The 26,320-nt window shown below is 40.3% G+C and overlaps 1 protein-coding gene and 1 long non-coding RNA gene across 2 annotated transcripts; one reads left to right on the top strand and one right to left on the bottom strand.

Moving 5' to 3' along the window:
• Positions 1–1,771: 1,771 nt before the first annotated feature.
• LOC143441827 (uncharacterized) lies at positions 1,772–16,457 on the bottom strand. The gene is made up of 5 exons (XR_013109529.1): positions 16,320–16,457; positions 15,787–15,899; positions 13,591–14,455; positions 12,525–12,624; positions 1,772–4,950 (listed from the first exon to the last, which is right to left on the bottom strand). It is a non-coding gene; the product is annotated as an uncharacterized LOC143441827 (long non-coding RNA).
• A 139-nt stretch (positions 16,458–16,596) lies between these two features.
• On the top strand, positions 16,597–25,022 carry C3H2orf69 (chromosome 3 C2orf69 homolog). Its single transcript, XM_034497502.2, has 2 exons — positions 16,597–16,880; positions 22,079–25,022. The coding sequence occupies exons 1-2, from the start codon at positions 16,605–16,607 to the stop codon at positions 22,901–22,903; spliced, it is 1,101 nt and encodes a 366-aa protein (XP_034353393.1). The 5' UTR covers positions 16,597–16,604; the 3' UTR covers positions 22,904–25,022.
• The last annotated feature ends 1,298 nt before the right edge of the window (positions 25,023–26,320 follow it).

The raw sequence follows: 26,320 nt of genomic DNA, 5'->3' as shown, positions 1-26,320 counted from the left end.
ACAATACAGTCTCAGGTCCACATAGAGCTAGCTATTAGAGGATTATCAATGAACACGGGTTCTCTGTAAGCAGGCTTTTTGTGGAGGAGGAGGACCTGAGTTGAGCATACACAGATTATTCTTCTAAGATTTTCCCATGAGAGAAGCACCTGCATCTCTTCAGGCAGAAGGCACACAGAAGCAAGGCTATGTGTGATCAAAGGAACTGCTGTAACTATCACCACAGAATCTAACTCTAAGAAGACGGTAACAGGAAAGAGCAGAACACTGACAGTAACTGCGAGTCTGGGCAAGGTTCTGAGAGTGCCCAATGAACAAACTGGCAATCGGTCAATCGCACCGTACACCCACAGTACACTGAGGAAGAGTAGGGAGGGTGTAGCTAATGTCTCAGAAGAATGCAAATTCAGGTCTGGGTAAACCTGAGGGTAAACAGCTGTAGGAGCGTGCAGGGAAAAGGTGGAAAGAACAAGGAATTGAGAAAGCAGATGTAGAGTAGGTTACCCCACATGGGCAATTAAATTCTAAAAATGGGGAAGAGGAGGAAGTAGAAACGACTTAACTCAAAACTCATCTGCAGTGTATGGGAGGGAGGAAAATATTAGATATTAGCAACGGGAAAGGTGGATGAGTTTTGAAGACACAGAGGAAAATGAAATACCTCAAAAGCAACAACAGAACAGGAGAATTCTACTCCCCTCTTACCTCTGGGCATTTCGGGTGTGAGAAAGAAAACAGCTAACAATGTCCCTAGGGAAAGGCCATAAAAGGCAAGGATGTCAGAGCTCAAAGGAAAGAAACAGGTTCAGGTCACAGGGCAGTGAGCTGGCACAGAGTGAGCGGTGTGGGGCACCATGCAAAGCAGGGTGGGGAGACAAGGAACAGACTGAAGCTGGGAGAAGACAGGCAGATTCTCCAGCCAAGTAAGCAGTGAGGAAACAACACAAGAGAACCTGCATGTCTGAGTTTATGTGAACTAGGCGGCGGAGGCCTGTGAGGCACAATATTTCTGGTTCCTTAGAGAAGGGTGACTTGATTCAAAGTGTAAGCTGTCAGCTCTGGTTTGTGGACACTGCAGGCAGCGTTGGGGCACGCATTCACACTGGCTTTTTCAAGAGGTGCGCGTCTTGGGACCAAGCGTGCCCCTGAGTATTAGAGCATTTGCCCAACACACTCAGAGCTGACTTCAACCTCCAACACGGAAAAGCAAGGATGCCAAGTCTTAAGGTTTTCAGTATTCAAACGTTTTAGTTAATCTTCCTCACTCGCCACGCCTGAGGCTGGACTTCATCAGCATTGGCTCTTTTCCTGCAGAAGCCAGTGTCGTCATTAGCATGCCCTCACCTAACCTCTTTTCTGCCACACGTCAATTTGCCTGGCAGTCTCTACCCATGCCAAGCTTTCCCGTGCCGCCTCGCACGGCCTGTGCCTGCTCCCTAGTCTACACTGTCCGTTCCCTGTTTGCAGAGTAACAACCAATCTTACTCGTATGGAAGCCCCATCTGACTGCCACTTTAACTGATTCCTTAACACCTCCAGCAGTCTGGTCTCATAAGCAGCCCATGGGGCTAAAAGTTAGTTCTTATGCATGATGCATCTGTCCGGAAAGCTTCATATCAGAAAATTCTGTTACTGGATAGTATAATCCACCAAATAATATATACCTATACATTTTTCACAACAAAGGTGTCTTCCCATTTTCTTCCTGTCTTGCTAGTTACTTTCTTCTACTCTCAAAGGAAGAGGGCCCCCTAATCCTCTCATGTACTCACAAAGTTCTTACTTCCAGGTCCCTTGCTTCCTTTGACAGCTTCTTCCACCTCTCCTGTTTCCCTCTTTGTTGTCAAGTAAATCCAGGTCAATTTTCATCTGCAACACCACAGCCCCAACTTTGCTGCTTCCTGTGGATACGTCATGAGTTTTGCTACATCTCCATCAACATGAGATGAAAAAGCATCTCCATTCTTCCCGCCACCTGCCACATCACAGAAACACATACTAAAACCTAAACAAAAGGGAAACTTTAAGAAAAAACACACTTTCGACCATTTTGTAATTTAGCAAGACTCTACAAATGCCAACATAAATTCTGGACATTTTACTTGTTTGGACCCATTTACACATTGGGCAAAGGATACTTACTCAGGCTGTAACTTGAAGGCAATCATCAATGTTAATCTTCCAGCCACAAATGTCAAGTCCAAATGACTTGCATGTTTAATGGTAGACCCTTGAGAATGCGCTAACCAGCAAGTAAGTGGATTTGAAAAATGTAGTCATTTTAACCTAGTTCCTGGGGCTCACAGATCTTAAAGCCTATTAATGGACCCCATTAAAAATGTTGATATAAAAATTAGGATTTGGGCTGGGCAGTGGTGGCACACACCTTTAATTTCAACACTTGGGAGGCAGAGACAGGCAGATCTCTGTGAGTTCAAGGCTCGCCTGGTCTACAGAGCTAGTTCCAGGATAGCCACATATTATACAATGAAACCCTGTATCAAAAAAACCACAAATAAAATAATTCTTTTAAAGTTAGAATTTGGCAAATATAAAGTTTTCCTTGTTTATATTTTTAATTCCTCCAATGAAAATAGACTATGTTAAAATTTATAGTTGTTCAAAAAACAATCTTATTCTATATACAGCTAAAGGATCTTATAAATTCATTGCACAGTGAATTTGTCAAAGAACTGACAACACTGAGTTAGAAATTATGACACAAGGCACTCAGTTTTCACATCTGCAAAATGGGGTAATTAATATTAACCACTCATTCTGCAGCAGAGAATAGTATTTGTAAGACTCTTAATAGTTGTGAATTTTCTGGGCCCTCTCTGGGTAGTCTTTTATTCAGGCTTAAGTAGATTTAATGCTGTGGCTGTCTCTTCAGCTCTTCTGTTTTTGGAAGTGAACACCTTCCTGGAACGTACCTAAGGAGTCAGTCCTTTGTTTTCTGATAATTAAAGCACTGCAGTATTGATAGCCGACATCTGGATCCACTTTTAAAGCTTTGCCTGTGGTTTTCTGGCTCCAGGGAGATTCATGAAGAACAATGCACTAGATGAAAACGTGGTGATATGCTTCACATCCCAAGGGCAGTCTTACTCTCGCTTTGTTTCCCCTCTGCGAAGTGAGAGCTGCCATGCTGCTGCTGGCTCTGAGAGGTTACGGGGCTGAGCTGAGCTCCAGAAATTTAATATGCTACATAATGCCCGACTTATTTTTATTCTGACTTTGACTTGAATTGATAAACCCACTGGGGACTTTTGTGCAGAATCAATATCCAGGGATGGATCTTTGTGTTTTTATTTTTTATTTTTAGACAGTGGATTCATGGGGAACATTAACGTTCAAATCTCCCACTTCTGAAACGACTAAAGAAAAAGAAACTTGGGAAACCATTTTAATATTACACATAATTTCTACTAGGGTTTGTTTTCTTGTACTATACACTTTGGTTTCAAATGATAATTTCTTAGCCTGTTACACATATCAGAACCTATTTTGACTGAGTGCACAGAAGTTTACTGAAAGATAGGGAAACCCAGAAAAATCACTGGAAAGCTAGAGAACAATGACGCAACAAGCTTGGTCACTTTCATGCTTAAAGGTCTCCCTAGACCTGGCCAGTGAGAGTGTCTGTGGTAGCTGAACAGGTATGGCCCCATAGATTCGTGTGTTTTGAATGTTTGGCCATAGGGAGTGGCACTGTTAGGAGGCGTGGCCTTGTTGGAGTAGGTAGTGCATCAATCAGAGCCTTCTCCTGGATGCCTTCAGATCAAGATTTGAACTCTTGGCTCCCCCAGTACCATGTCTGCCTGCACACTGCCCTGTTTATCACCATAATGATAATGGACTGACCCTCTGAAACTGTAAGCCAGCCCCGTTTGCCTTTCTAAGAGTTGCCTTGGTCATGGTGTCTCTTCACAGCAATGAAACCCTAAGACAGTGGTTCTCATGACTGATATACCAGTACTAAATATGGCTGAGGCTATTCCTCTTGTCCAACCAGCCACTGCTGCACTAGGAATCCACCCTTATCAGGCGCCTTTAACACAAACTAGACTTTTAGCAGTCTTTCTCCCTTAAGCTGATAACATTCAAATCACCACCTGCAGGTGAAGCTAACACCAAAGACCTGGAAAGTTTAAGGGTTCTTTTTGAGGAAGCAACACATACTGTGTATCTTTCTTTTCTTGCTACTATGATAAAACACCCTGACAAAAGCACGTTACAGACGAAAGCATTTAGTTTTGCTCTCAGCTCAAAGTGCAGACCACTATGGTGGGAAGGCAAGTCAGCAGAAGCTTGACTGAAGGGACTGCTCCACTGTCAGGAAAGATGGAGTCAAGTTTGCCAGTACTCAGCTTACTTTCTCCACTTACATAATCCAGAAGCCAAGCCAGGAAAGGCACTACCCACGGTAAGAATGGCTTCCCACCTCAACAAAGTCAACACAATCCCCCAAGAAGCCTCCTCCCATCCCCACCATACTAGAGTCTGTCAAGTTGACAAGTATCTATCATGCTATGTATGGTTAGAATTCCCTAAAAAAAAAAAACACATTTTTAAAACATTGAATCCTAGAAAATGTTAAGATGTTCATGACAGGAAAAAAATTACTTTTGCTTAAGAGTACATGTTAAATATTACCACTTTAAATTACAGGTTTTGTTAGTCACAAAACAGACACCATGATGACTTTAATTCTGGAGAAACTGAGGCTCAGAAAGGTTATTTACTAGTTCCTGGTCATGTTGCTGATAAAGCGAAGAATGAAGATTCATATTCAGGTCATTTCCATTCATAATCTTGTTAGTGTTGCAGGTAACTCTAATTTCTGTTTTCCCATCTGTAATTCACGCAGAGGCAGAGGGATGCCAAACAGTGCACTGGAGAGCGGTGTGGATACATCAGCTTTGGGAGGTGAAACAAAAAGTGTATTATCTGCAAGAAAATTTAAAAACAATTAAAAGCAAACTAAATAGATCCACTCTTTAGAATCTTGTGGTGAAGCATCAATACTAACCCATGTGTGCAGTTAAATAGTCCTTCCTCTTGACTGATCCCTATTTGTTGGTGTACCAATGCATGTAAAAAGTCCTCAAAAAAATTTTTTTTGCAACTTTGCAGGCTGGAGATGTAGGTAACTTGTCTAGGAAACACAAAGACTTGTGTCTAATTCCATCCCTAGTATCACGATCACATCACTACCACCACCAGAGGAGGAGGGGGAGGAGGAGGGAGGAGAGGAAGGGGAGGAAGAGGAGGTGGTGGTGGTGACACTAGTGGTGGTGAAGGAAGTTGTTGTCACTTAGAACTTGTCATTGTAGTGCCATAAACAGTCTCAGAACAGGACAGAAAAAAAAGCCATTTAAAGTAATATGCCTAAGATGCAATATTTTAATACAGCTTACAAGAAAACTCCAAGTTCTATTTGGAAACTCATCTTTTTTTAATTTTTTCATGAGAGTGAGATAGTTTCTCTCATCTGCTAGCAGCATTAAAGTCTCTGATACAAAGGCAGAAGTTCCTGGATAGCTCCTTAGGCAGTAGATGTTCTCTTTGCAAGGTAACTGTTGGTAAGAAAGAAGGAAGATGGTCCTAGTTACACGGGGACAGAAAGTAGAAGTCTAGGTGCATTTCCAGGAATGGAGAACTTGAAATCTTAATGTTTTATGTTATTGTCAAAATTGCATATTGAGTACATAAATCTGGTGTTGAACCTGTTGGAAATGTTTCACTTTTTTTCCCCTAGGGCACAAGATTTGTGTTTTCAAGAATAACCTTAGGCTCACTATGTAGCCCAGGCTGGACTTGAATCCAATCATCCCACCTCTACCTTCTGAATGCTGGGATTATAGACCTGCCAAGGACGACACTTAAAAATCTAACTTAATTTTCAGCATTTCTCTATATGTAAAGTGTTAACATTTCCTCTAGGCTCTGCCTAACAGTTACCTAGCAACAGCCAGGTATAAGCCAGGAGCCATTCATATAAGGGTTGTTCGGCTTCTCTCCCTACACCCTCCCTCCATCTCTGTACATGTCCTGTCTCTGGCCAGTCTCTTTCTCTCTTCCTTTCTCTGTCCCCTTTCTTTTTTATGGCTGGTACCTCAGGGGAATGCCTCAGCATAGGCTTGCTAAGGCTCCCCTCCTGCCACGTCCTACCATGTTTTACAAAACACAACAGCAAGTACGGAACATTATTGTTGTTCTTTGTTGTATGTAGCTATGCTACCCCGACTAAGCTCTAGGAGTGGGCTGCTCTACCAGCCCCCACCTAGCTTCCTTTGAATCCATGGATAAAAGACACAGACACAAAATTGTTCATTTTCAACTTGCCTTTTGGCATAATTGCTGGGCACTACCTATTCCTGCCTTGAAAAGTGTGCCCACATGACTTTTGCTAAGTCAGACTCACCTGCTGAGGCAAGACTTTGGAAGACACTTGATGTTTGGAGGGAGTATAAAAAGGACTCAGTGGACTGTCTGGCTAGGCTTGTCTATAGAGCTAGCTGTGCAATGTTTGTTGGCCTCATGTCTTTGCTAATCTTCACTTTGATGAGAGAGGCATGGCCAAGAATGTTTCCTGACATTCCTGTTGGCCCTGATCCCTCCTGCTGACTTGAACCGATTTAGCTGAGACCTGGCTGTTCCTGCTAGGTCATGCCACCACTGCTGATTCATGCTTGCTGTCCTGACTCTACTGGACTGGACTGCTGGTCTATCCGTGAAGTGTTTGCAAGTGGATCGAGCTGCCACTGCTAACCTGTGAACTCAATTGCTGACTTCCTAACAATGCAGATTGGATTTGTTACAAAGAACCATTTGTAAGCAGGTTCACTTCCTCCATATCCTTTCTTTCCCACTACGTCTGGTGGGTGGTAGGCTAGAAGGGGTGGGTTAATAACCATCGTTAAAAATAGGTTTTGAAAAAATTAAAGTACACTGAAGAAAAAGAAAAGCTGAGTTGATGGGACAAGTCTGACAGGTCTGAGCCTTACAGTTAATTTGCTGGTGCACTTGTTCGAGCTCACGGGCAGGCCACCTATCTAGAAAGGAGCTCACGCTAGACTGAAGGTTTCTGGTAGTTAGACTAAAGCTGGCATTTCTCACAAGTTTGTGAAACTCATTCCCATCTGCCAAAAGGAGATTTCTCCCTCACCTCTTACAGAAGGGACATGTCAAAGCCTACACTGGCTTTCAGAACCCACCCTAGCATCAGGTCCCTTCCTCCCCCCAGATACCCATCTTCCTTATAATCTGCATGACCTTCCTACCCTGCTCCCTCTTTCCTGCTATCTTCCCTCCCTTCTCTAGCGAGCTCTTTCTTTCCTTTTGTTCTCATGGATGCTTGAGTGGTTTTCTCTATCCCACAGCTCTCTCCTACTCTCCAGCTTACCTAGCCCTGGCCATGTCCAGGCTCCTTCTCGTTCCTCTCTACTCTGGATATTTTCTTATGTACACTAAAAGCCTTCCCTGCTAACCATGGAGCATTGATGTCAGAGCTCACAAACACCCTCTCACAAACAACACTGTGTTATCTTGGTGTTTGACAATTTTATTCAAGATTCTAAAAGAGAAATAACTGACTGGTAATCTAGATCATTCCCCTGTTGGCTCTTTACTAAAGCAGTGGCTTTGATGATTGTGCAAAACTGTGAACCACTCATGGTTCCTCTTTTTCATAATGAATAAGACACAGCGTTTTAGATATTTTATTTCCTAAACATCTTTCAAATATGCTGCTTGCCTTTCTGGCCTATGCAGACCCTAATACTGTTTACCTAGATGACCTTTACACATTGCTAGCTAGTTTCCTTTTCTGCAGGTTTATTTAAGCAAAGCATTATGAAATTTACTTGCTTAACATCTGCAATGCAAACTCTTTTGACTGAGTGCACAGAAAAGAAGTTTACTGAGAGAGAGGGAAACCTGAGAATCCCTGGGATGCTGAAGTATGTGAGGCAACAAGCTTGGTCATTTAATGCTTAAGGTTTCTCCGGACCTGACCAGTGAGAATAGTTGTATGCTGCTGACCCACCAACACTAAAATGGTTGTGCCTATTCTCTTGTCTAGCCAGCCACTGCTGTATTAAGAATTCAGCAGTAATGCCCAAAATTAACTTGTAAGTTCTACCTACCCAGGAACCAGATAACTTCCTAGAATGGGAATTGTAGTTCTTGGTAAATAACAAAGCCTCATGGTGGCCTATAGGTTTGTCCTTATTAGCATTAACACATAGCTGGAATCCATTCTCAGGTGGGAAACTGCAGGGAAGGTTCCTGGCCAAAGTCCATCTCTTGGTCAGTATTTAATATTTAATAAAGCTTGCTTAAAATATGGTCCAAAATGGTAGAGGTGGTTTTTCTGGCAAATGTCAGGATTAACATAGCCTCATCAGGATTCCTAGCAACTATGAAATTATTATGGACATTATGAAATTTACTTGCTAAGATATCAAACTCCTCTACTAGCAAAGGTTTCTTAAAGACACGGCTCCATCTTACCTCTCCAGCTGCATCTCTAAAAATGTTTTCAAACCGCAACACCATAGTTCTGTAAACGTAGGAAGTCTAACCTGTAAAGTCCCCTCAGACCTTCTTTGTAGTGCACACACTGTTAACTGAGCTGACTAGCCCAGACTCACTCCCCTTTCCAACATTCACACAGCATTAAGTATGCTGTGCTGGGCACTCTGTTTTACAGTACAAGAGGAACTATAGGAAGGAATGTTCTCTCGTCTGACCCACTAGCTTGTAAGCCATTCTTATGGTGGTGGCTATCATTATGACTTTCTGAAACTCCAACAGTTAGCAAAGTTTTTGGTATCAATTTATATGATCAACACTTTATAACTAAGAGCCAGGTTCCATGTGGTGTATCTATTGAGAGCCTAGATAAACCAGATACATACAACTACATGTGGTGTATCCATTGAGAGTCTAGATAAACCAGATACATACAACTAAAGCATAAGGCACAGGATATACCCTAAAGAATTTCAGGGCTGTTGTTGTTAAGAAAAGAATGCTTAATTCCAGTTTCAGGATATAATGGGGGCACACAACTGAGAAGAGTTGAAAGCACAACAATTAAGAAGAATAACAAGTGGGATTTTAATACTTCTAGATGCCTCAAATTGAAGGAGTTTAGGCTCCAATACTGCTTGTATACAATGGGTGTAATGTAAGACTAGAGAGTTGTCCCAATGAGCATGTAATAAAATACTGGAAAAAGCTTATGCAAGTTAGATGTAAACGCTGGCTAAGGAGATATTTCATTTAGAAGGAACTCCAGTATGGTGAAAGGCAGCAATTAGGAGAAGACTATTCCAATAATTGTGCCAGTCCAGGTAAGGTATGGTAAGAGAGCTTACTTATGCTGTGGGTAGCTGTAGGACTTCACATGGCCCCCGGGGACCACATGATTCTGGCACAAGCCCCAGATGTCAGAACTGGAACTGCAGAGTATATTTGCTCTGCTTCATGTCAGTCTTGCCTTCATCTGCTGTTTCTTTGCTATGCCTCTACTGTTCCTTTCTGCAGTGAGAGTTATGTTGTGCCAATGTACACTGTGGTACGTCACTTTTAAAACAGGGCTCATGGAGACTGCCTGAGTCTCAAGAGAGACTTTGGGCTTTTGAACAGAGTTGAAGTTGTTAGACCTTGCAGATTTTTGAAGTCATAATGAATGCATTTTATAGTATTAGATGGCACCGGGGACCAGTGCTAGAATGCTCTGGTTTCAATGTGAAATGTCCGCATTGGCTCCCTGTGTATGAATGCTGGGATCTTAACTGGTGGTGCTGCTTTGAAAGCTGTGGAGCCTTCAGACGATGGAATCTTGGTAAAAGAACTGGGCCATTTCAGGAGGGCCTGAGACTTTATATCCTGGCTCCGCTTCAGTGCATTTTTTTTCTTGACTGTGGACATAATGTAACCAGCTGGATCATACTCTGGCTTCCATGCTTAATTCACCTAGAAAAACTGTATCTCTCTTAAAACCAGGAGCCAGATTAAACCTTTCTTCAATTTTCTGTTGTCAGGCATCCTGTCATTACTATATATGGAAAATCTCCTTAATATTTTGAAAACCCATCAAATGACATCAAAAGCAGGTCCAGCACTCTTACTGACCATGCGAGAGCCTCCTAGCAGTGCAGGAGCCTCCCAACTTTCCCATATCATTGTCAACACTTGTTATATATAGTTTTTAAAACTATATCCCTACCATAAATGTAAAGGAAAGCTTGTAATGGTTTTGATCTGCATTTCCCTAATGACTAATGTTGAGCACTTGCTGACATGAGTCTTGTCCATTGTTTGTCTTCTGTGAAATGCCTGGGTAGATCCTTTGTTCATTCTGAAACCTGCCCTGTCTTCATTATTAAGTACCAAGAATTTCTAGTGCAGTTTTGATATATTTCTTATCAGGTTTGTGATTTCCTCATACTTTATTTTGGGGATTGTCTTTTCCATGTTTAACCAGTAGTATACGAAATAGCAAGCTGTTGTGTTTAGCTAAAATTAAGTTTGTCTATTTTTTCTTTTGACTTTTTCATTTGTTTAAAAAACATTGGTTTAGCTAGGCAGTGGAGGCACACACCTTTAATCCCAGCACTTGGGAGGCAGAGGCAGGTGGATTTCTCAGTTTGAGGCCAGCCTGGTCTACAGAGTGAGTTCCAGGACAGCCAGGCTTACACAAAGAAACCCTGTCTCAAAAAACCAAACCAAACCAAAAAAACAAAACAAAACAAAAACCATTGGCTTATTAATGGATATGATTATTATTGATGAAGATTATTCCTATTTTTTCCTCAAGATTTTTGTCTGTTTTAGCTAATACATTCAAGTCTAATTTGTATTCATTATTTTGAATGTAGTATAGAATGGAAAGGCCTTCTGGATTTTGCATGTCTATTCAGGTGTCCCAACACCAGTGATTAAAAACTTTTCTCTCGCAAGAATTACCTTGCCTCCTATGTTGAAAATCAATTGACCATTGATGTAAGGTTGATTTCTAGACTTTGAATCCCACTTCACTGTTATGTGCTCCCACCCTTATGACTGCAGACACCTCTTTGATCAACACAGGATTGAAGTTCTGAAATGGAAAATTGTGATTCTTCCAACTTTTATTATTTTTATCAAGATGGATTTGTATTTTGAATCACTAGCCTTTAATGTGCATCTCAGGACCAGCAAAACAAGTCTGGTGGTGTTTTAATGTGGATTGCTCTGAATTAACAGATCAATTTTGAAAAAAGTACCAGCTTGAATAATACAACGTCTGAGTCACTGACACTGAATTTCTATTTTCTTGTGCTTTCTTTAATTTTAAATAGCTTTGTAGCTTTTAGTATGCATGTTCTATATTTCTCTCATAAATGTGTTTTTACTAGAGTAAATAAAATTTTTATTACTTTATTTTTGGACTTTCCATTACCAATGAACTGAAAAACACTTGATTGTTACATATTGATTTTTAAACATTGCTCAACTCATTTATTACTTTCAGTATGCTCCTGAAGATTTTTCCATATACAGTATCAAGCCATCTGCATGGATTTATGTCTTCCTCGCCAATCTGGATGCCTTTTTCCTTTTCTAATTACTCTGGCTAAACTTCTAGCATGATACTAATTAGAAGCTGCAAGAGAAGGCATTTTATCTTGTTCTGATCTTAGGGTTAAAATACTCAATCTTTCAACCATGAAGTATTGCATTAGTTGTAAGCTTTTCCTAATGACTTTTATTAGGCTCAGGAATGGTTTTCATCTTGAAAGTATGCTAGATTTTGCCAATATTTTTGTGTGTCTATTAAGATGTCTATAGTATTTTTAGTTTTATGGTATTCATATGGCATAGAACTTTGATTTTCAGATGTCAAACCATCTTAGATTCCTGTACTGTATCTCTGGAATCCAGGAAGCGATCTCTTTCTTGCTGTCCTCTTGAGACAAGGTCTTACTATTCAGCTTGGCTGGCCTTAAACCCATCATAGTCCACCTTCCTCAGTCTCCTGGGCACTGGGATTACAGGTGTGCACCATCATAACCTAGCTATAAATCCCACTTGATTATGATCCAGAACTCTCTTTACACATCATTGGATTTCTCCTGATTTTGTTGACAACTTAAGTTTTTAATCAATTGTTATTTTTCTTGTCCTTTAACAGCAAGTAAAGATAATGTAGTGGTGGCACACGCCTTTAATCCCAGCACTTGGGAGGCAGAGGCAGGCAGATTTCTGAGTTCAAGGCCAGCCTGGTCTACAGAGTAAGTTCCAGGACAGCCAGGGCTACACAGAGAAACCCTGTCTCGAAAAACCAAAAACCAAAATCAAAACAAACAAACAAACAAAAAGATAATGTATGCAAATACTGTTAGATAACCATTATGCAGGAGGTCTCACTGAGTGTTAATCTATATATCTTTGATACACATATGTTGAGGACTAGTTCTGATGCTTTCAAATAAACTGGCCCCCCAAATCTGGAATTTGCATGTCCAAACCTTGTCCCCATGGATGGTCTTTATCCATCAATAAAGAGTCAACGGCCAATGGCTTGCAGGTAGACTGAGGTGGGACCCTGGGATTTGTTCAGGCTAGGGACTGGAAGAGAGGAAGGGAGAGATCACCATTATAGGGAAGGAGAAAGACCAGACCTAAAAGCTTGCCAACATGTGAGAATCAGGGAAAGTGGCCTCATGGTCTACTTCCCCAGTTGTGTTTAGGGTAGCAGAGATGAAATATAGATGTTATGGATGTTTTAAAAGATGTTAACTCAGGATTACCAGAGGAAAGTGTTTGCTAGCAGCAGGAAGAATTAGAACTGCCCAGCCTTTGAGCTAGCCAAGGCATATTTAAAATTAAGTGATGCATGTGTGTGTGTGTTGTCGTTCATTCGTGAATCCAAAAAGCTCTTTGGTGGTACATACATGCAACCCATCAGGAGCACAGAGTAGTTAGCCAAATTTCCACTGCATACATAATTTATATATTAATAAAGTGTGTGTATCAGAGGAAAGCAAAGTGTAAAATATGTCATTTTAGCTAGTGAAACTTGCTAAAATATGCTTTCAAATCCCTAATGGACTTATTTTCTATCTTCACTCCATTTAGAATGTTTGCGGCAAATTTATATGCTAAAGTAAGCATTTCATTTATTGTCTGTTTTTCTCAAGGTCTAGTTTTAGCACAGAGCCTTGTTATATTCACATAAACACCATCATCACCACCATCATTCAAAACAAAGAGTAATTGAAAAAAAATTAAGTATTTGATAGAACATCAACTGGGATTCAATTAAATCCCATAGTTTTTCCTTCTCTGTCTCTTCGAGGAAGCCACATGTAAAGGTCTTATCTCTTTCTCTCCATCCCCTGGTCTTGCAGATCTATTTGTAACCTTCAACCAGAAAAGTTGAATATTTGTAGCCTATGGACCAAATCTGACTTGTGCATACATCTGATACAAAATCAGCTTAGTTACAAGTCAACATTTCTAGGTTAGTAAGTGATAAACAGCTACGTATCTGATTCATCCAGATAAAGACCTGACACGCTGGCAGAGCATTACCTTCATCTTACAGCCGCTCTACAATGAAGAGTGAGCTACTTCTTCCACTGTGACAAATCCCTTAGATTTTCAGTCTTTCACTTCCTGTTGCATGAGATACACATAGTTTTACTACTAATTACGACTAATGGCTTCGTTCTCTTACTGTTAGCCTTTACGATGAAATTAAAATGTCTTTCTTGGAGCCCTTCTCAAAGGTTAAAGTTTCTTCTATTATTCTGAGGGCATGATGTTCTGAGGACTCATCAGGAAACATTCTGAGAACTGAGAAGAAGCCAGATGTGGGCTGTAGAGGTTTGCACACTACCAACAATAAAATGCACACTGAAAATCACAAAGAACTGGAAAAGAGGAAAATTTACTCAACTAGGTAGAGTAACTTTGTTCTTGTAAGAACTCTTATTGAGATTGGAAGTCTGGTTCTGAGCGAGATTAAAAGGCAAGAAAGTAGAGTCCATTTGTATGGATGACTGTAGGAAAATCAGAATTATCAGGATGAATTTTGTGGGAGAAGATGGTTATGGCAATGACAAGGAGACATAAGAAGAAGCTCCAGAGTCTATGGCACGGCATATAAACAGCATCCATACCTCTAATGATGAACGAGAGAAAGCTGCTGCTTTCCCAAGACAATGTCTCCTGTAGGGTTGTAGAGATCTTTGACTGGGGAGTGGGGAGCTCTCCTTACCTCGAGCTTGTTTCTTTGCTCTTCAGCTCTTCTTTTGTATTTCTCAAAGGCCTCAATTATCTTAGAGATACTAAAACTACTTTGAAATATTTAGCATTTGCTACAATTATTTTTCTTTCTAAACACAAGTACTTCCTGTTCCCTTTCAGCATATGATTGCTTCATTAATCAGTCAACCTGAAAAAACAAAACCACAAGAATCAAAAGCTACATTAGAAATATATGTCCATATCTGGACTTGTGGACGACTAGTAGGCCTGGTGAAAGCTAAATGTGATTTGCAAACGAAAGTCAAGATTGGCTTCCTTGGTGTAATTATTTATTGACCTCTACTTCTGAACTAGCTATTTTTATAAAGCAATCAGTCTACTTTGTAGTAGGAATTAAATAATTTATTCTTGGTTTTTATCTTAGTTACTTTTCTATTGCTATGATAAAACACAATAAACAAGGCGACTTATAAAAGAAAGTATTTAATTGGGAACTCATAGTTCCAGAGGGTTAGAGTCCATGACCATCATGGTGGGACGCATGGCAGCAGACAGACATGGTGCTAGTGTTGTAGCTGAGAGCTTATATCTTGACCTACAAGCATGGAAGAGTAGAGGGCAAACTTAGAATGGTGTGGGCTTTCAAAACCCCCAAACCACCCCCGAGAAACACTTCCTCCAAGAACTCCACACATCATAACCCTTCTCAAACCCTTCCACCAACTGGGAACTAAGTACTCAAATATGAGTCTGTGGGGGCCATTCTCAACCAAAACACCTCAGTTACATTTATTATGTCAGATAGAATCTAACAGTTTACATCAAAGTAGATTGATAAACTATACCTCTATGAAGCCACTAAGAAAATATACAAAGCAATTATATTTTCTTTGTTAACAAATACAAGAATTCTAAAATTAGAATAAGGCTTGGAATATGACTTAGTTGGTAAGGTGCCTGCCTCTTTTCCCAAAGCATGGGTGCCTGAATTGGATCACCAGAACTCACAAAACACAAAGAACCGAGTAGCCTACATCTGCAATCCAGGAGCTGGGAAGTTAGGAACAGGCAAACCATTGGGGCTTCGTGGCTAGCCCAGTCTAGCCTAATCCATGAGCTTCAGGTTCAGAAAGATGCTGTCAAACAATAAATCGATCAATAAAAAAAGTTAAAAGATGGAGAGTGAGGAATGTACTATTGATACAAGAAACTGCTCTCACCTTAAAGGTAAGCCAAATATGACTTAGCTGAAGTTTTACAGTACCGAAATAGAAAACAGTATATAAATTAAAACTTTTCAAATAAGATATCAGACGGAAAAATCTCTGCTATAGGCCTCAGATGTGATCTTACAACATTTGTAGCTTGGGGCTGGTGGAAGCTAAGTTAATACATTTCAAAGGTTTCATCTGATACTCACTAGGTTACTGGCTGTTCAGGAACACAGGTTGGCTAGCAAAGGCTATTAAAGGAGCTAAAGAGAGCTCAAGGTAAATTTTAATCCGGCTTTGGACTTACATTATAATTTCTCCCCAATCACTGAAGTTCTCTATCAGCTAGTCACTCCTGCAGAAACTTCGTGTTTCGACTTCTTTCCAGGAATCTCCTTCACGCCCGAAGTCACTTCAGGGCTACAGCAGCAAATAAATGCATTTGTGTGTCCGATGTATGCACACATAATGTTAAAATGTTAAAATGAGATTCACCATTCCCATCTTTAGCATAAATTTGGACCAGTCCTATTTCTACACGATTATATGTAAGAAGTTTCCATGACTTTCCTATACTTTTCAGCATGGCTTCAAAACCCTAAATAGTAAATGTTATAAGCTGCAAACACCCCTAGAGTAAATGTGTGAACAAGTAGGCCGTTCCTCCATCTTCCATAAGCCATGTGCCCAGCTCCCTTTACCAACTAGAAAGGCACCAATTCCCTAACTAGGTAACTTCAGGACATAGGGGATTCTTTTCATTCAGAGCAAGTACAAGACTTCCAGAATCATTCTACTTTGTCTTAGACTAAATACGCCTCACCGTGAGGATGAACCTACCAATGCCTTTACACAGAAACTGATGAAACTGCTGACCCTGGGCAGCAGTTACTGCGCATGGGCCCAAACTGCAGCCCGCTCTCTTCCTCGAGCTCTCGGACTTCCGGTCGAACTTCCCGGCCGGGCCTGAGTCCGCCAACCCCACACGTCCTCCCTCGGGCCGCGCCCTCCGCTCCCCCCGCCCTCCTGACGCACGCGGCGCGCTGACGTCACGGCGAGCGGGGCCGTTGGGCTGCTGAGGCCCCGCCCTCGCCGGCCGGTGCGCGGCCCCGGCGGCTCGAGCCCATGAAGGGGTCTTGGCGGCTGCGGTCCCCGGCGCTGGTGCTGCTGCTCCTGCGGCCGCTGCTCGCTTCCGGAGACTTCGCGTCCCGCCCGCAGACCCGAGCCATGAACCCAGGCAGCGGCTCGCGGGGGTCTCCGGAGGACAACCACCGTCTGCAGCGCTCCACCGTGCCGGGCTCCGACCCGCAGCGCAGCAACGAACTGCTCCTGCTGATGGCCGGGGAGGGAGACTCCCCGGAGCAGCGGCACCACGTCCTCTACTTCCCCGGGGACGTGCAGGTAACGCGGACCAGGCCTCCCCGACACGCCCACGCGGGTTCTCACACGAGGGAGGTGCGGGGACGCCCCCGTTCCTGCCAGAGCCCCATCTGGGGAAGGGGCCTTGGAGGGCCTCGGTCTCTAAAGCGGCTGTCAGTCCAGGTGCCGCTGGGTGGAAGGAGAGGCACGACAGGGAATGGGACGTGCACGCACAGCTCCAGCCTCATCTCAGAGGACTCTGTGCTGGACACAGGACACTGTTTAGAAAACGCTGACTGACCAAATAAAATACATCCGTTGCTAAAGTGTGACCTTTCCGGTAACCCTAAAACACGGCAGTGGAAGGAATGTAATCGCCAAGAATGCCTGTGATACTGAGCCCATTTGAATTCAGCACATCTGTGTGCTTCGTGTTACTGGTTTTATAGCTGCAGACAATACATCTCTGCTGAAGGTGTCCTGGAAGCTGGGATTGTTTGTTTGTTTGTTTGTTTTTCGAGACAGGGCTTCTCTGTGTAGCCCTGGCTGTCCTGGAACTCACTCTGTAGACCAGGCTGGCCTCGAACTCAGAAATCCGCCTGCCTCTGAAGCTGGGTTTTAATATAAAACTGCATTGTACAATGGATGCATTAGCCATGTGAGAGTATCTGAATAAGTTAATATGAAAAAGGCAGGACTCTGTCTAACTAGTTGGATTGCCAGGTGTTGAGTCACCGCAGTTGACTTGCTTTTACCATGTCTGACAGTGAGGATACAGACAGCATATCCGTAGAAAATCAGTCATCCCAGAGAGGAGTTGTTAGTGCTAGGGTAGATATTTGAGTTAGAATATAGCTAGAAGGTTTCCTCATACTAGGAAACTTTTAGTTATTGTCTTGAAATTGATGCCTTAAAATGATACACGTAAAAATCAGAGTGCTACTATTTTCTCTTACTCTCAAATCAGTTGACCTAACTAGTTGACTACTACTAATGGAAACTGGAAAAAACTCGAATTTAGATTCAAGAAAATGTACTCATTTTGGTGCCTTTATTCCCAGAAAAACAAGTGTGTTGCTTCTGACATTAACTTCCCGAGACTCATGACCAACTACTTCATGCCTTCCAGCGGTGGCAGTGGTGGCACCAGTGGTGATGGGGACTGAGTACTTTCAGCTGTACAAATGTGCCAAACAGAACATCCACCTGTCTTAAGTGGGGCCTAAAGTGTTCTAGACATAGTTTGAGGATCATCTTTCATTTCCCATCATCTACTCCATCACCCTTTGGGACAATGACAGAGTGGAATTTGTGCAGAGTGTGGAGTTTTATAGAGCATGAGGTCTTCTGGAAAAGAAATAGAAGGAAGTGCATCCCAATGTTTCAAGGCCAATTCACGTAGATTTACCACTCCCTCAGATATAAAATAGGGATATTAGGTGAAAGGGCCTCAATCAAGCTTAAATTTAGTCCCAGCCCTTTCTCACCTTCGAGCACCCTTGAGCTCCATTCTTGGGATTTTTCTCTTCTCTTTCAGTGATCTCTTTCCATCTTGTGGCTTTAAATATTGCCTATGTGCTGATGGGCCTTGGCATTTATTTAGTCTAGATATTAGCAGATGTTTATGAATTCACCAGTTGAATGCCCTTAATTCCTTTGGATATTTAGTAGCTGTGTAAAACTGAAAATCTATTGAAGCAGCCAAGTTAATGAAAATACCTATTTAGTCATCCAACTTAGAAATCTGACGTTATCTGTAGATCTTGAATGCTCCCCTCTAATACAGCAGCAGACGCTGTCTCCACCCTCTGTATCTAAAGTGATGGAACAGTGGTTGACAGCCAAACCATCTGAGGGCTTCCTGATCCTCAGCAGTAAGAGCCAGAGTCCTCTCAGTGCTAGGAGTACAGATGCCCTCACAGCTTGCTTTCCTAAAGGGTAAATGACCAGGGCGATTCTAGTTCTCTGGGTCTCCTTGCACTTTCTTAGGCAATTCCCTTCAGCTGGATTCTTGCTTGCTGCTTAGTTGGGCTGTGTAATTTATGCTCTGTAAAGATGTTCCGTCCCTTGGTGCATTCTTGAGAGAAGTGTGGCTCTTACTCATTCTTCGCAGTCTGTTCAAAGGGTAGTCCATCTACTTCACATCCTTATTATGAATGCTTCTCAGCCCTTGCAAACATGAAGCTTTCTGAAAAGATTCTTTGGACTCCAGTTCAGTACAATGTAGAATGAACCCCTAAATTTCTGTATCTGTGAGCATCTAACTGGGTTAAGCATTCCTTGGTCTCTTCAAGAGATTGTCTTGTTGCCCGCCTCACTGGGCATGTGTAGAGACATAGTCTCTACTTCTTACTTCCGACAAGCATATTAAGTGCATTATATCTCCAGGAAGATGAAAACTCCCAAAGAAAACCCCTTTCAATAGGTTAGTCATAGTTAATAGCCTGGTTGCAGACAGTTTGACTATGGGGGCATTTGGTCCTCATTTCAGGGCGTGGGAGTATTTATCCATGGTTCTTGGGTCTGAGCTTTGATATATCAGTAATGACCCCAGATTTCATTTTGAGGCTCAGTTCCTCAGTAGTCACATTTTCTTTCCTTTAGATCATATACCCTGGGGCTGATGGGGGGAGTGATGTTTAGATTTATAACACTTTCTATGAGGTACATCCTATAGTCATAAAATCTGCTTCACTTGCACCCATTAAATAATTAATGGAAGGAATTGTATAGCTTCAGGACTTCGGGGTGGTCAATTATAAGCTTGTTTACTTATTTATTTCTAGTGGTTCAATATAGCTCAATCTGCTCTTGAATTCTGGATCCTCTTGGCTCAGCTTCCTAAGTGCTAAAGGCATGTGCTTGTACACCTAGCTTGCAAAAATGAATGAAGTAGGAAGCAGCTTTAAAAGCAGTTCAGTGTTTTTCTCAGCTCTATAATGAGTTCAAGGTTAGCCTAGGCTACATGAGACTTTGCTTCAAAGAAACACTTTTTTAAATTTTTATTTATTTATTTATTTTTGGTTTTTGAGACAGGGTTTCTCTGTGTAGCCCTGGCTGTCCTGGAACTCACTTTGTAGACCAGGCTGGCCTGAACTCAGAAATCCGCCTGCCTCTGCCTCCCAAGTGCTGGGACTAAAGGCGTGCACCACCACCACCCAGCAGAAACACTTTTTTTTTTAAAAGCCAGCAAGATGGCTTAATGTGGGTAACAGTGCTTGCTGCCACACTGGCCAACCTGAGTTCAGTTCCCAAGACCCACATGGTAGAAGGACAGAACAACTCCTGCAGGTTGTCCTATGCCCTTCACACATGCTGGCACACACAGAAAATGTTTAAAACTAGTAACAAAAAGCAATGAATAAACCCTTCCCTGATACAATTTTATGACAGCTTTTGTAAGATAAACTTGGATGTGTAGAAGGTAATGATAAAATCCATAAAAAGCCAATGTAAAATCTTCCTGGAATATATTGAAAATATACATACATAGCAAGCTGCTAATAGACACAGATGACAAACTATTAATGAAACAGAACTGCTAAGGAGTTGAACATTATAGTGAGAAAATTATCAAAGAATACAAACATAGTTAACAAAAGTAAAAAAATAAAATTGCCAGCAGACAGAAAAATGTTTAACCTAATATCAGATATGCAAATGAAATTAAGAGCATTGCATAATTTTATCCTACCTGGTTTTTTTTTTTTTTTTTTTTTTTGTTTAAATTAACCATTATCATTAGCTAAACAATGGCATGGAAAACAGTGCATCTTGTACATTTCTAGTGTTGGTTCTACTGTTACTGCCAGTGGTATTTTACTGATGTCTAAAGACTGTGATGCAAGTTAGTAGTGATACAGAGTCATACCTTTTAGCTTATTTTTAAGGGAAAATTATACCTAAGCTATGGTTGCTTAATAGAGAAGGAAAGAATATTTTCTTATATGTGTAATTACTTATGTGTGTGTGTAGTAGAAAACACTGAACTGCTAGCCAATTACATTTTAATTATTTCAAATATTGGTGAAATATCTTTGTAGATTTAATTTTTGTAGTAGTCTTTTTTTTTAAATAGAAAAATGTACATATTATAATCACTTAACTACAAAAGGTTATAAAGTGAAAAAGTCGCTTCTTACCTCCTTACCTCCAGCCTTCCAGTACTCAGGGAGCTGAGACAGGCAAACTACAGCCTGGGCCATATAATAAGACCCTATCTCAAACAAGAACAAACATTGCCATTAATAAAAACATAAAAGGAAATTATATAAGTAGTAGAACAAAAACAAAACTATATCATTACACTAAATTGAATGCATCTAAAGAAATAAAATCTATGTACAAAAAGGCAAAAGGTATGGACAGACAAGAGCAAACATCTAAACAGTAGTAAATAAGGGAACAAATGTGTAAAGTCATCCTAAGTTCTAATACAAAATTTGAGCTATCTAATTTGAGTCATTTAAATTTGAGCCTCCCTAGGCCTGTGAAATTGAACAAATTAAAAAGAAAACCATAGAAGGCAATTTTGTAGTCTATTACCAACTTTAAATTATGACTATTTCAAACCTAGTTAGAGATACATACTAAGATTTTCTATGATGTTATTGCAACAAGTAAGTTGAAGTCAGGCATAGCAGTTGCCAACATGATATACATGCCTACGATAGATTTTATTATGGATATGGAGGACTAGAGCTCACTGGGAAGTGTTTTTAAATTGTCTTGATCAAAAGGTCTGTAATGAAGCAAATTTATATTTTCAGTTGAATTAGGAAACTTTGTTACATATGTACTAAATAAAAATTATAAATTGTAAAACTAAAATTTATCTATTCTAAATTGTTTTATTTAGAAATTCTTAATACTTAGTATATCTATTACCCTAAAGAAGTTTAGGCTGAGAGTTCTTTCAAAATCTTATAACCAAAAAAGTGATAACTGGTTTTTAGATTTCTAGTACATTAACTGTAGGTCATCAAAACTTCCTCAGTGCCGGGCGGTGGTGGCGCACGCCTTTAATCCCAGCACTTGGGAGGCAGAGGCAGGTGGATTTCTGAGTTTGAGGCCAGCCTGGTCTACAGAGTGAGTTCCAGGACAGCCAGGGCTACACAGAGAAACCCTGTCTCCAAACAAAACAAAACAAAACAAAACAAACAAAACCTTCCTCAGTAATAATGAGAAGCTATTTTTATAGGTAAATAAACATTTAATGCTTATTTCATATTTCTTTTCAGAATTACCATGAGATTATGACTCGTCATCCTGAGAATTATCAATGGCAAAAATGGAGTCTAGAAAATATTGCTACCATTTTAGCCCGCCGTTTTCCCAATAGTTATATTTGGATAATAAAGTGCTCCCGAATGCATTTGCACAAATTCAGCTGCTATGACAATTTTGTGAAAAGCAACATGTTTGGTGCACCAGAACACACTCCGGACTTTGGAGCCTTTAAGCACTTGTATATGTTATTAGTTAATGCTTTTAACTTAACTCAGAACGGTTTGCTGTCCAAGAGCAGGAGTGTTTGGAATAAGGATTGTAAAGCATCTGACTGTGAGTCTAATTCTTGTGCTACTAGAAATGGTGGCCAGGAGGAGAAGGAGAGGACCTGTGAGCGTGCTGACGAGCTGTCCATGAGCTTTGCTCCGCTGTCATTGGATGACGCATCGTTTACTCTGATTGGATTCAGTAAAGGCTGCGTTGTTTTGAATCAGTTGCTGTTTGAGTTGAAGGAAGCCAAGAAAGACAAGAACATAGATGCATTCATTAAAAGCATAAGAACAATGTACTGGCTGGATGGTGGGCATTCTGGAGGAAGCAATACGTGGGTCACATATCCAGAAGTCTTGAAAGAATTTGCTCAAACAGGGATTACTGTTCACACTCATGTAACACCTTACCAAGTACATGATCCAATGAGATCCTGGATTGGAAAGGAGCACAAGAAATTTGTTCAGATACTCGGGGATTTGGGTATGCAAGTGACCAGCCAAATTCATTTTGCAAAGGAAACTCCTTCCATAGAGAATCATTTCAGGGTTCATGAAGTATTCTGAGACAATTAATGTGCTTGCTTAATGTGAGAATAAATATTTTGAGTGTTACAAATGCAGATTATGAGATGCAAGATTAACGATGCATCATCAGTTTGTGGGCTAAGAAGATGCACATTCCAAAAATATGAGTGTCAAATACAGTAGGATTTTTTTTTTTGCTTGTAAATGTGGGCAGTTTTAAATTCTGATTGGATTAGAATTAGTTTGAAATCTGAAAGGGTAGTTTGTGCTAATTCTATGACCATTAAAATGAAAGCAACCATGTTATTTTTTCTTGAAAGGTAACAAAATTGATGTTGGAAATAGCTGACTTTTCTGAGACCTGTTTTAATCTAACTTTGTTAGTAATGGCGTTCAGCTGTTGACTAGAGACATTTCACTTCTGTTTATCCAATGCTCTCTGGGGACAACTGCATTCTGCATCCAGACCCCTGGGGTTTCTGAACCCCTGGACTCATTCTCAGTGTTCCACCAAGTGTTTTGTTTTTTAAAGTCAAAATATTCCCTCATATCCAAGAGCATAGAATCGAATAGTTGTTTTTTTAAAACATATTACGTTGAGCACTGTGACTTAATTCTTAATTGTCGGTTTTTAATTATTTGTTAGTATGCTCTCAAAATGAGACAGATTTCACAGACCTAAATCAGCATTTCTTCAGAAGCATGGTTTTGTCTGCCAAGAGAAAATAGCTTTCTTTGGCCAAATGTAAAATTAAATTGATGAGATAAGAAAGGTTACAAAGGAAGGTTTGAAGACACAAATAATTTAAATTTTGGCCCAGAAACTGAATTTGCTTAACACTGCTACATAATTTGGGCACATTTTTCTTTACTAGAAAAATGCATTTTGAGAAACCTAGATCTACCAAATTTTAAACAATATTGGAACATAGCTGTGTAGTTTTAAAAAGTGGTCAGGTACTTTATTTATAAATAATGCTGTGTAGGTCATGAAATAACTAAACAGGGAACTAAAACTTGCTGCTTTAGGATTGGCAAGAAACTGTACTAAAGAATGGCACCTCCCAGGCCCAGCAAGCTAGTCTATTTATCAAACAGTATAGAAAGTGTTAAGTCTTTGATTTCTTCCAGAATTACATCTTAATCAACCTATAAGTATATTCCAAATATTCACTCATGATAAAGGATTCCTTCACACATGGTGTTTAAAAATGAACATAATTCCGTCAACTACAGTTGAATATCTGTACATTTTCATAAGTAGTTTTATATTGTCCCACTTTCTTTGAATATCCATTCTTTTGAGATCAACAGTTCCCACTGTAGAAACAACTCACCTGGTTTTACTATGTATTTTCTTAACGTTAAGCACTGTGTTGGATAGCTGTCTTCAATTTGTTTCATAATCCTCACACGTGTCATTTAATGTAAAACTGCTGAACTACTGGTCATACAGAGGGGAAAGGCTTTAGTTTTCACAGGATTAACTCAAGTGGAAAGAGAAGGATTTTCCTTTAAGCACTCATTGAGTTAGTTCTACACCTCTCTACTCATGTGAATGTTCAGCTGTTACATTTAAAGTGACTGCTGATCATTGGGACACTGGGACCGTCATCACCTCTGGACAGTGTTAAGTAGTACAGATGCTTAGGAGTGGAAACGATTGAGTTGACCTTCTCACAGGTATTTCTGTTTAATACTTCAGGTCCTTTTTTTTTTTTTTTATCTGTTTAAAATTGTATAAGTTAAATTTTTTATGGTAAACATGCATCTTACTTGATCGTGCCTTTGTAAAGAGTCACTGAGAGAAGTGGTCCTACAAATGTGAATATTGTTACCACTACAGCATGAATGTATAATTCTATTAAAAATAATAATCCACAGAAATGTTATTTGGATGTGTTTATCTGTTCACTCAGATAATTTGAAAGGAAATGCTTCACCTTGCCATTCCGGGTCTGTTTTTACTTTCTGCTTTTTCAGTGAACAACTTTTCACTGAGTTCACACGCCTCTTGTTGATTATTCCATAACCAACTGCATTATACCTATGTCTTCTGTTGGGTTCCTAGAGGAAATCCTTAAAAACCTCTTCCTTTTCTTTATCATCTTAGCTGTCTATACTTCTTTATCCCCATAAAAAAAACCTTTGGAATATACTGTGTTATTCTTATTTCATTTATGCAGTGTCCAAGTGCCCACATAGTATAAGGTGAATCTAAGCTACAAGGATTTAACATCAAGTTCCAGCATGTTAGTGGAGAAATACAACAGCCTAGAGCTTAGGAAGGAATGTCTAAAACAGTATTGTAACTCATTCGGAGGCTTTTGGTGAAACACAAGGAATAAGGAATAAATGGTCTCATGTGATTCACATGCTTAAACTGTGGGTCTACCCATTCTGTCATCACCTGAATGATGCAAACTACTCAGAAGTCATTTTACTGTCTCCTGCTACATTTAAGACACCAACAGTTTGTACCTTTCAAGCAAGGTTAACACCAGAGTGTTAACAGCCTGTGAGTTCCTCCTGACCCATCTGTTTCCCAACACTGGAGGAAGGAGTCACATTGGCACAGTCCCAAATGCTGTCATAACCTGCCTTTCACCTCCCTGAACTGTCTCTCCTAACTCTATAGATTTAACTTTATGTAGGCATGAGCTATGCCTTGTTCTTTGCAAATGTTCATAAAGCTGCTACAAAAGAATGAAAATTTAGGTTTGTTGACTGTTCCTTGGTATTTCATACATTCTGAAATTATGAATAAATACTCTTAATATATTCATATTGTTAGACAAATAGTGTCATGGAAAGCTAATGTTTTGAACACAATGTACAAAGCTACAGATCTGTCTGCCTTGTGATTACTCGGCCTCATCTCAGGCAATTGCTGTCACTGGGTTGGTTGTGTACCTAGCAGTCCTCATTCTATGTAAGCATTACATAGAGTATACATTGTACAAATGGCAGCATAGTTTTTATGTAATTAGACAAATTCTATGCCAACTCATAACTGCCTGACTCCTTGGTTTCATATTTTGTCTCATATTTTGCCATCATCTTCCCATTGACTATTACTTTAATTTGCATCCATGTCTGCATACAGTAAGCAGCACATTATTTTGGTGGGAGAAAACTACTTTAAGCCCTGAATCAGCTGAAAGAATGGGGTATAATGACTAATATGGTCACTACCACTGTAATCTCGGTTTCTGTAGCAGAACCAAATACTGTTCTTGCTTAACTAGAACCATCTGTGCAACCCAGGGAGATTAGATCATTCCTAAAATTCAATCAAAAATTTTGAGTCCAGTGAGTTACATTAATATATACTTTATTCATTTGGCCTTAAACTAAGATTAAAATTTTTTAAAAAAAAATGTGACCAGGAAGATTGTCTTAAAACTTGTTAAAGAATTCACTGTGTGCTGCAATCCACTGAAAGGAGTTAGCAAG

Source organism: Arvicanthis niloticus, chromosome 3 (assembly GCF_011762505.2).
Source record: "Arvicanthis niloticus isolate mArvNil1 chromosome 3, mArvNil1.pat.X, whole genome shotgun sequence".
Taxonomy (NCBI): Eukaryota; Metazoa; Chordata; class Mammalia; order Rodentia; family Muridae; genus Arvicanthis; species Arvicanthis niloticus.
The sequence above is the reverse complement of the archived record's forward strand: the minus strand, read 5'-3'. Positions and strand labels throughout refer to the sequence as shown.